Source organism: Galendromus occidentalis, unplaced genomic scaffold (genome assembly GCF_000255335.2).
Source record: "Galendromus occidentalis unplaced genomic scaffold, Mocc_1.1 scf7180000077464, whole genome shotgun sequence".
Taxonomy (NCBI): Eukaryota; Metazoa; Arthropoda; class Arachnida; order Mesostigmata; family Phytoseiidae; genus Galendromus; species Galendromus occidentalis.
Genome location: NW_003805452.1, coordinates 835,739 through 846,672, shown reverse-complemented (window position 1 = coordinate 846,672; position 10,934 = coordinate 835,739). Strand labels below are relative to the sequence as shown.

The following is a 10,934-nucleotide window of genomic DNA, read 5'->3' as shown; positions in this document are numbered from 1 at the left end:
CCGAAGGATAAGCGCAGGTCACTCGCAGGAGTCCTCGATCAGAACAAGCAACCTGCATCATCAGTGTAACGCTCGTCGAACACAAGCCCAGGGTTTCTCACGTTCCCTTCTCCCCTCACGCCCAAGTCCTCCTTTCGATGATGGAATCAGCCCACTCACTCGCGGAGTTCCCTCGTTTTTGGTTGTAGCTTTGAACGCTTCTTTCTGAATCGACTCCTGTATAGATCCATTACTACCACAATCAAATCCGCGACGGATAAACCGATCACATGTCTGGGGATACGTTTGCTGTGTTTGATTTTATGCCATAGATTTGATATATTTCACTCTGAGCTACCGCGCGAGGATACATCAGTACTTGAAGTTGCTGCTGGCAACCGTATCGGTGCGATGTACCGTTTAAAAAATTCTCGACGATAGGGGCGGTCACGACAAGTCAGCTTCCGTCATATCCTCGTTGCGAAGACAATTCTGCGATGATTGATGATACGATAGCGAGTTCTTGTGTCTGAACTGCCGACCGCATCGATTGCACGTGAAAGGCTTTTCGCCGGTGTGTATCTTAACGTGACGAACGATACTCTGTTTATAATCTGTAACCGACGCCAGAAAGAATCGTTGGACTTTCAGCTCCATCTCCATAAATAATATCAAATCAAATCATGCTCGGAGAAGAATCTAGGACTCCTCCTCACCTGTGGTGAACTCGCACAGGTCGCAAGCGAACTTGTAATCACGAGTTTTCGAGTACAGTGAATCGTTCAATTCACCAAGATCCGTTCCGAAAGAAAATCCGAATAGGTGCGCACCTGTAACGACACGAGAATCATTCCGGATTCGCATATTAGAGGAGTCGCGAGCTTTCCTGGGTCCGCTTGACCGGGCCCTGTGAATCCTAATGGAAAATCGTCGCTGGGTAGAATGAGACGCAAGACTGATTCGAGACGAGATTTATTCCACTATTCAGCCAGATCCAAGCCGACAGGGCCTTGCGCGGGTATCACTCCTCTGGCCAGTGATCGGAGCTCGTTGCTCTCCTACCCTTCCGGCGGCCCGGGTCTGGAAGAAGAACTCGCTTAGGTCTGGTCTTGACTTCGACGCTACTGATAGCTTCTCGGGATTCGATCAGCGTGAGGCTCATATCGAATAGAATCGGTAAGTCTCGAGTAAGAACGAGGAGACTCAGTTTTTCCAATGTACAGGCGTTTATTGCTCATGAACGGTATGAACCGCGGAAAATTTGCCACCGGCCACCGAAATAGCTTGTTGGAATGAGTGAGACTCTTCTTCGAGTGTATTTGTAAATGCTATCTGCCATAGAAATAAGTATTCGGAAAAGACTTAAACATCACAGAAGGTTGTGTTCAGATCACGATCATCGCAATAGATTGCAGAAGTGTACAATAATGATATATCGACATGTTCATCCAGGCCGCGCCTACGGGCCGGGACGGCCCTCATCAAAGCGAGACTACCAAATGGAATGACCACCTCGGTGTGACACCTTTGGATGTGTTTGCGACCACCCTGTGTACGAGTATTGCACAGTATCTCCTATAGATAAGGTCATTCGTCGGCTTCGAACGCTTCCTCATCTTAAAATGTGCATGCGTTCCTCACCTCAACGCACATACTAGTAGGAACAATCGGAGCTTTCTCGCTCAGCAGTGCTGCGCAGACGATCCGTAGCATACCTGTAGTATCCTTCAGTCGAATGATTCGACTCCTAATCCTGCGGAAGCTCCCCCCGAGGATTTTCGATCGCGTCGAATCAACTTCCGAAAGTACATCGGCTACGGTATGCTCGCTATCGAGCTCTACGCTCTCAGTATCCGTGATATAGTGACTGAATAAGGTACAAGAAAGTTCGCGGAGGCCTCCGGCGTAAACAGCTCGGGGACCGGACTGTCGCCCAGGCCATTTCTCCATCACAAATTTTCACTCTGACAGTGATCCACTTACATAGATACATCATTATTCGTGACTCGCTTCCCTATTGTCTCGTGGGGCGAATCGCTCTTCTTCCTTTCTTCCGTGCGTGTGTGTATAATATTTGTACTTCTTTTTATGTATATATATATATATATTATGATGTTTATGTATACGTATATGCAGTATTTTATATTTTGAAGTAATACTTCAATCTCGAGTAACGACGCAAATCGCGGAAGATATCGTGTTCGCTGACCTAATACTGAGTGCATTCACAGATTACGGTATGATGAAGTTCGCAGTCCCCGGAATCGCCCGTCCGGGCCCTCCGGGTCGACAACTCGCGAACTTCATCGAGGATTCAAGTTAACATCACAATAGCGGTTCGTGGCGAACTGTCATCCAGACCATCAACTTTCAGAGCTTCGATCCGAGGGAACGAGACAGCCGTCTCGTGAGTTCCATCACAGGGTCGATGAGTGTGTCGGAGTTTCAGAAAACAGGCAAGATCACGATTCACCGAGCGCTGCACATTGGCGCCGCTCATGACTACCCGAGTCCGAACCGCATCCCATGAGCGCTGGGTCGACTCCGAATATTTTCCGTAATTCCTCTCCTCTTATTTGCTACGACATTACGATGCCCGCTCCGAGAAAGCGAGAAGACCAAAGTTCATGAATGACGAACTCTAAGAGTATCCTCAGAGATTCATGAGAACGACCGAAGCCCGAGAGAAGGATCGAAGCCCTGCTCAGGTCTGACAATTAACGCCGATCACATCTTATCACCTAAACCATTACCACAACCAACAACCTAGGTTGATGTAGAAAGCCGTGCGAAGTTCTTCCATAGTTGATGAGATTGAGATTCTCCACGTGAGTAGTTGAAGTGCCAGGCTTCACCGATTGAACTCAGAAGGTCTCACCGTGCACGCGTCTCAGATGAACATTCAGAGGACTCTTTTGGGTGAAACCCCTACCGCATACGTAGCATTTGTACGGGCGGGATCCAGTGTGGGTTCTCACGTGGTCGACCATGTGGGACCTGTTCATGATTACAGAATCGATGAGAAATCGTAGAAGCCTGAAGGGTTTATTCACCAGACTACATAGTATCTGAATAATAGTGTTGAGTAAAACAATATACTCTACTCACCGACACAAGGTTTTGTATTCGCAGTGCAGGCAGTGGTAGAAGCCTTTATTCCCATTCCTCAGAAAGTGTTGACCTTCGCCCTCATTTCCCGACGACCCGAAACTTGACCCCTGCGGATCCAAGAGACCAGACGACTCCAGGAGCTTGAGATTCAGCAGACTCACTGTGAGGGAAAAAATAAGACTTGTCCATTGAAATGATAAAGAAAACAACCAAACAGACAAAATTATGAACCGAAACCGAAGATAGAACTCAGCCAATCAATGAGAGGAGACACTTATATTAGGAATGATTCCATGGGGAGCATTCTTAAAGGAAAGGAACCAAAGGTGGCATGCCAAACGAAGCGGCAAAATGTGTTTATTCGAACAGAATAACAAAATATGCTGACGGGGTGAGGTTCCTCCCGGGAAAAACGCCGTTCCGATAAGGGGGACTCACAATGATCTATCTTCGTTGTGCATCTGACATTATCAATTCATGGAGACATGACCGTCACCAGTGTAACCTCAAGTTCAGAACTTTATTCCACAAAAGAAAGTCTCCGTAGGAGACCTCAAAATGATACAAGTTTTTGTGAACAAACTGGATGATATTCCCTGCATTTCCGCTACTTTTCGGGGAACCACCAGCGGGATTCATCTCTTGATAAATGCTTCCTCGATATCGACGGCTGCTGATTCGGGACCGATCGGCGAAATGCGCTTCCAAACCGATATTTGTATACATTACAACTTTTCTTACTTACCTAGCTTCCACAAAACATATCGCCCCCGACCCACCTGAAGAAACACCTACTACGAATATCCTCGTATTCAAAACATTGCACTAAATGAGATCACTGACTTCGTCTCGGTAGTTCACCACGAAGCCATCTTCGGACGTTGAGATCGACAGCCGTCGGTGTTTCCCGACGAAAACCGTCTTCGGGCCCTGTTTCAGGAGAACTCTGATTCTGCGACGGTGAACGCGGGGGGTCGTCACCGGAAAATACAGAGTCCATATCTTGCGAGACGTATCTACACCTCATATCTAAGCTCATCATATAAATACTAATTACATGTTTCATGTTGTATTCAGGGGGAGAGACGCGAAGTCTTTGATGCGAGACTGGCTTCGAATGTATATCGAATGAGTTCATCACCAGCGAATGATGGGTGCAACGAGGTACGCAGTATAATTGGATACTTTGTGAATGCTCGAGACCAATGGCACAGCAGGTCATTCGATTTCCGATGATTTGCAGGGACGCGACCCCCAAAGGTTGGTAGCTCATTCCCTCAAGGCTTCCTGGTCGTTCCGTCCCGGACAGAGCCCTCGCATGCGGTGCATATGCAACCCGAACTTTTGCGTATATGATCGACCGCAATCAACGCATTCGAATCTCTCGCCAGTGTGGATGCGCAAGTGGCGATTCAAGGTACCCCGTTGTGTAAATGTTTGATGACAGATACAGCATGGATAAGGTCGCTGTTTCAAATGGACTGTGTTGATGTGAATTTCCAGTATCCTCCGCGTCGCGTACAGCTTCAGGCAGTACGCGCAGCGATGACCAATGGACGGGTCTTTGAACGCCTTCGAAGGATCTGAAATCGTCATCAACAATCGCCGTAAGAACACGATTCATCCCCGGCTCTAGGAGTTTCTAGCCGAGAGCTTCTCCAGTCGATGTCCTCGAGGGAATTTATTCTCGAACAGTGTACATGCGTCGCTTCCAGGGTGTCGACCAGGGAAATCTGGATTTCTGCCGCTCTTCGGACTCTGGCAGCGAGCCTGGAAGAAAAGAAGAGTCAGAGCTGCTCCGGGGGTTTGAGAAGTCTGCGCGACACTCGTCTCAATCAGGCAACAATAGCTCAGCTTGCCGGATTCCGCATTTTATTCAAAGAGGCTATCTATCTTTGAGCAAGATCATCAAATGGAGCATTTCATCAGTGAGATCAGTTTCCTCCACGTCGGGGATAGCGGAGGAATGACTAGGGAAGGACAGTTCACGGGAGCCCTCGGTGGTTACGATTTTCCTAAAACAGGCATAGACGGTAAAACGATTGAGAAGGGTTCGGGGGGAGGGTGCTCTTGAGTAACGGGTGCGTTACTGATCACTTGATCACCTACTTATGCCGAGACCATAAGCTTGCGCTCGACGGATTCGCCGGAGGAGTCCGATCGAATCCCGGGAGACTCTGTCAAAACGTCTTCATCACTTTCCGTTCGTCGTAGACGCAGTCCAATGTACCGTGCTTACGCGCGGCATGGATTCGGACATTGTTCCTCTGGCTGGCTGCATACCCACAGATTGCGCATCGGAAAGGTTTGTCTCCTGTGTGTGTTCGTTCATGTTTCACCAGTGTGTCCTTGTAGATTGTAGAATAATTGCAAAAACTGCATGGGTACCGCGCTGAATTCATGGCAGTCATAGCCGTTGCAGCTTGCTGCCGGAACTCCGCTTGCAGATCTTCGAAACGAAAGGTTCCTCCTTCCGATACTGGATCGCAAATGGTCTCGGGGTCCGCTGGGGAGGAAGCGGATGAGAATTAGGCGAGGGGAACTACAAGTCGTTTGGTGTGGTTCTCTTATCAGGAAGTCGTCGACCACAAGGACGAATCGATTTTATTAAGAACACACTGGCGGAGCCGCCGACATGTCTCCGATATTTTTCCCGCGATGACCAGGTATCATCCCCTGGACATTGAGACCTGGAACATGGAATTCGAGTGAGCTCGGATGGGCACAGGAAAACCCACACTTTTCTCCGCGTCGGAATAATAATATTTTCGGAGAGGAAAACTAGATTTCCATCGTCGTAGGGCGAACAGCTCTCTCCGAATTTATTCCATCTAATGTCCCTTCGTTACTCAATATTCGTCGATTTTCCATCGAATCCGACGGCTACACTCTCCATGCACACGTATTTGCTTTTCACCATATTCGGGAATCTTTAATCCTTGATCTGGACCACTTTTTATCCAGGCACACCGAAGTCTACACGATGAGATCATAATGGAGTCGCCTTGTGCCGACTGGGCATACTATACTGGCGAAATGTATAGCTCGATTGATTGATTGATTGTTTGTTAGTCAAGTCATTCCATCGATCATTATCTACTACTCTCACATGTGACTAGAATGTTTGTCGAGCACAGAGACCCCTAGGAAGTCCCGAGTCTCATCGACATCTTATATTATTCGATGACTTTTTGAGAATCACGCAGAGAAGTTGCGGATTCTAGATCTCGGGATAGCCCGGGTGGATTCTCCTCGTATTCTAGATCGAAAAGGAAAGAGCGCTTTCACATGAGGTCCGAGACTGGGTCGTTTTGGAAGCCGATCCTTTCATCTTCGAGTTCTCTGGCCATAGCCATAGTCAAAGAACAGGCCATTTCATGTCGCTTCAGATGTTGTTTGAGACGTTTCCCGCAGTAACGGCATGTGTACGGCTTCTCGCCTGCAAAAGAAAACCATGAAGTCAGCATCATACTCTCTGTGAGGTCAGCCCATATCGATATCTCGAGAACGAAGTCGACTGCAATCTTTACCTGTATGCGAGCGAATATGTCGTCGCATATTAGAGCCGTAACGGCTCTTGTAGTTGCAGATTGGGCAGAAGTATTTCACATTCTTCTGCTTGCGACTGTTTTTGCCAGATTTCGACCCAACAAAGTCAAAGTCGTCGTCTTCGTCATCGTCGTCGATTTCTTCTGTCCTCAGAACGATTCTTCGGAGATCTGATTAAGAGGGGCCCAAATTAGGGTTTTCGAAAAGATAGATCAGCTCTATGTATGATGGGAAGGTAAGGGGGTTCGCATCCCGCATACTCTTGACATCGAGCCCGCTGGGGAACCCTGAGGAGAAACACATCGTGACTCCGGGGAAGTTCCAGCATCTGGCTGGGGAAAAGCCGTGATCAGGCGCTCGTGCAACCCATCGGGTCGACGCCGCGGCTCATGAAAACCCGGTTTGACTTCAACGAAGTGCCAACTTGACATTTCCCCCTTGACGGGTCGCTAGGGCGAGCAGGGCTCTAGATCTGTGATGAAGAAAGTCCCATTTCAATAAACAAGCGGGAGCCGAATTCGCCCCGGGCTCTTGAGTGATCGGCCTTGAAAAGGTTCTGTCGCACGCGAACACTCCTGAAGCGAGGAAACTGGGTAGCCTCATATTTATTTTCCAAGAACTTCACGGCGACAACTTCACACATTTTTCCCTATAAAGCTGACGATGGAGACGCTGTCTGCAAGGAAGAAGAAACGATTAAGACTCGAAACTACAGTTCACAATGCCGAGAAATTCTTTGAACCAGACTCTATCGCCCGTCTCTGGCTGCATGGGCATCGGGAAGCGATACCCGTCTGATGAGATACCCCCGGATGTCCCCGAAACATAGGAGCCGGAACTGAAGGCCGAGGAAGGCATTCCATAAGGCTGACGAGAAACAGAAGTCACAAAGCATGAGCTGTGGAAGAAGAAGATTATAGCACGAAAGGAGCATGCAAACTCAAAAAACTCATTTTCCAAAAGTTGGAAGAGACTATGTCGGTTGTTTATTACAGCAAAGAATGCATGATTGGTGGAGGATTGCCAGTTTCCCCTACCATCAGAAGAAACAAAATCGATGAATCAATGAATTGAAAATGCGTCAGCTACCGAATCGGAAAGAGATCATTGTTGGAAAAAAAACTCGTCGAGTACAGCTCAGCGTTTCGAAGTTTGAAAAACTTTGTGTCGCACTAAGAGATGGTCAAATAGGAGCTCCTGAGTGTCGTAACCACAAGGGCACATAGGGCAGGTGAATTTTCGCTCGTGAGTCCGCTCATGCCGTTTAAGGTCGTCTTTCCTCGCGATCGCTTTACCGCAGTATCGGCAGTAATGTGGTTCCCTACCTGCAAGCCACAAAGAATCGAATAAAGCCGATTTCGAGGCGTTGAACCGCCGACTTTTCAGAAGCTCCGAGCTACTCACCAGTATGACGCAGTTCGTGACGTTTGACGTGAGAGCCATTAGCCGACGTGTATTCACAGAATCTGCAAGAGAATCTCTTCTCTCGTCGGGCTCCACTTTGAGGCTGTCGGGCGATGGTGTCGATTATATTGGCATTGGCATCTCCGTATTGACCGAAACACAAATTTTCTTTCATCATTTCTACAAAGATGATGCGTATGTTAGGAAGGGAGGATAAATGATCCGGAACGGAAAAGAGAATTCTCTCCGACTGCAAGCCTGAGTCCGGAGCGAAACGAATCTTGGGAGCTCGACAGATGAGAAACTCCAAAAGAGAAAAATACTACACAGCTCGATGTTGGTAGCGATTAGCGCCCAAATATATGCTGATCAGACTATATAATGAATGAAATCAAATAACTCGTGAATCATAAACTAATGGAACCTCCAAATAAATAGACAGATCCGGGGAAATAAAGTCCGGAGGAGAAATCGATGATTCCGGTTCTGCACGCACATAACGATTGTCGGCGGTCGCGCGAATGTTGGGAGTGATTTTAGTCTTTATTGTTCTTTCACGACAGGGCTCGATGAATTCCGAACCACCGGCCCAGGAGATATGTGTGTCACGTCATTAGAATTATCCGAGGGAGTGAGAGCAAAGATACAGTACAAGAGGAGTCTTACAATGAATGAAACGGGACGGCAATCGGTCGTGACGACCCATCACGCCGTTGGCGAGTTCACTTATACAAACTGTACACTACAGGCTACAGGATCACAAGTTAAGGGCCTCTCGATGGTTATCTCATTGGAGCGGCGTCTCTGGATGCTTCCGTCGAATGTGGGAGTTAATGGAGAATTTGCGTCGGAATAATATTCCACAACGTGGGCACTGGAAGAGCTCGGGAGCATCGATCAGGATTGATTGCGGCGTTTCCCGACAGGAGTCGCTTGGGCCTCCTGTCGAATATGGGTCCGATTCCGTGAAACGAACGAGCTCATAACTTGCGCCTGTCAAAATTTTGTCGTTTTAACCGAACGCTCCAATAGACTTCTCCGAGCCTTCCCCCCTCCTCCGTGAGCCCGGAGAGTTTTTCGGGATCATTCGCTCCTTACCATATGAGTGTTCACCGCGCTTTCGGAACTCTACTCGCGTGATACTGTCCGGCCGCATCGAGGTGACGCGGTACTTTTGCGTCACGTCAGCGGTCCCGTAGGGAACCACAGGGCTCTGAGCATCCTCTGAAAAATGCTGCTATGACAGGATTGCATGAGCCGATGAAGTAGACTTGTCCCCGCTCCTCTCACATTAGTGTTAAATCGCAGAAGGAAAGGTTGGCATTCGGAGGATGGGTGGACCCGTTTAGGCGGTTATTCTCGATCCTTTCAGGACCTGATCGATGCAAGAAGAGGAAAGTTTCAGCACGTCTGCGGCTTCGCATAGCCCTTATGAGCATTTATTGAACAAGTCACTGTTGATACAAGGGAGAACTCTGGCGTACGTTTGCATGGAAGCGCGGTGCTTCGAATATGGAAAAATTTGGCACAAAATGGCTTTCGGTGGCTCGCCACGTGAGGCCAACGCGGGAACGATCTTCCCGCTCGAGCTTGGCGACCCCGATATGAGTTGAATCAACTCGTAAAGGCAGATCCAGATGATTCCATTAAGGAATCATTCTTGTTGAGCTTGGGAGCCTTCACCAATCGGAACGTTCCTACCCAAAAAGACTGATTGCCGTTAGGGGGGACAAGAGGGAATGCATTCCAGAAGCCACCGGCACGTTTTCAGGTACACTCATACCGCCATTCAGTCTCCGAACAGTGTGCAAAGCGCCCAATGAGACGGCCGTCGAGACAAACATAGACCGCGAAGACAACGACATTGACTACACATCCATTGCATGCGACGATCGAGCCCACAAATGTACGTCCATTCTTTCATCCATCCATCCGTCCTTCCGCTCGGTCATGGGCTTTTCCGTGACGTCGGGCCATGAATCAATTCGAGATGTCTTCTCAGTGATTCTTGGACATATGGTTCTCAAGGTAATTCCTACGACTGAAACTCGCTTCGCACTTCGAGCATTTATGGGGCTTCACAGAAGAATGGACCCACATGTGTTCTTTCAAATCATAGCTGGTCCGTGCTCTGTAGGCGCAAACGGAGCAGGAGAATGGTTTCGCGGTCGAATGTGTTTTCATGTGTTTCTTGAGATATCTCTCCTGAGCGAACGTAGCTTCACAGCGGTTGCATTCGAACTTTTTCGTATCGTTATGAACTTCCATGTGTCCTTTCAGATTGCTCGATGTTCGAAATGCGAGTCCGCATACTTCGCATTTGTAGTTGCGTTCGCCCGTATGGATGGTGAGATGCTGATTCAGGAAAGTCTGCTTCTTGAGGCGTACGCCACATATGTGGCATTGGTACGGTTTTTCGTGCTCCAGCTCGTGGTCACGCATCTCACTCCGTTTGAAGGTCCGGAAACAGCATTTATCGCATTGGTATTCGCGAACGTTCTCTTCTTCTGTATCCGACGACGATAGTAAGAGGGTCTTTAGCTGGCGCGCGGATCTCCTCGGTCTTGTGGATGAACAGGACGCTTCCTGAGCCTCATCCGGGCCTTCTTCCTCTTCCGCAGACGTAGCGTCTTCGAGATCATATCTCGTTGCTGTAAGATTGCTGTTTTCAGTACTCTAAATGAGCTCCAACGCCGGGTCTATTGACTCGCGATTAATACAAAAAAATACACTCTCCGCCACCGCGCACTCAAAATCGAGGACCATCACCCGCTCGTTCGCATTAGTATATAAACACAGGGTGGACACTCCATCACCGAAGTACCGCGCAAATTAACGATGCCACGCTGGGCTATCCAGAATAAAATAGCGCCAACACTATTCTGATTCCC

The 10,934-nt window shown here is 48.4% G+C and overlaps 3 protein-coding genes across 3 annotated transcripts; all 3 read right to left on the bottom strand.

Annotated features, from left to right (window-relative positions):
• Nucleotides 1-426: 426 nt before the first annotated feature.
• LOC100897548 (gastrula zinc finger protein XlCGF67.1) lies at nucleotides 427-4,856 on the bottom strand. Its single transcript, XM_029111743.1, has 4 exons — nucleotides 4,433-4,856; nucleotides 2,858-2,976; nucleotides 696-809; nucleotides 427-593 (listed from the first exon to the last, which is right to left on the bottom strand). Exons 1-4 carry the CDS (start codon nucleotides 4,684-4,686, stop codon nucleotides 427-429), a joined length of 654 nt encoding a protein of 217 aa, XP_028967576.1. The 5' UTR covers nucleotides 4,687-4,856.
• Nucleotides 4,857-6,374: 1,518 nt separating this feature from the next.
• Nucleotides 6,375-6,942, bottom strand: LOC114828276 (myoneurin). The gene is made up of 3 exons (XM_029111742.1): nucleotides 6,900-6,942; nucleotides 6,621-6,809; nucleotides 6,375-6,529 (listed from the first exon to the last, which is right to left on the bottom strand). The coding sequence occupies exons 1-3, from the start codon at nucleotides 6,940-6,942 to the stop codon at nucleotides 6,375-6,377; spliced, it is 387 nt and encodes a 128-aa protein (XP_028967575.1).
• Nucleotides 6,943-7,776: 834 nt separating this feature from the next.
• On the bottom strand, nucleotides 7,777-10,485 carry LOC114828275 (zinc finger protein 596). The gene is made up of 4 exons (XM_029111741.1): nucleotides 10,058-10,485; nucleotides 8,540-8,594; nucleotides 8,044-8,293; nucleotides 7,777-7,964 (listed from the first exon to the last, which is right to left on the bottom strand). Exons 1-4 carry the CDS (start codon nucleotides 10,483-10,485, stop codon nucleotides 7,777-7,779), a joined length of 921 nt encoding a protein of 306 aa, XP_028967574.1.
• Nucleotides 10,486-10,934: the final 449 nt, after the last annotated feature.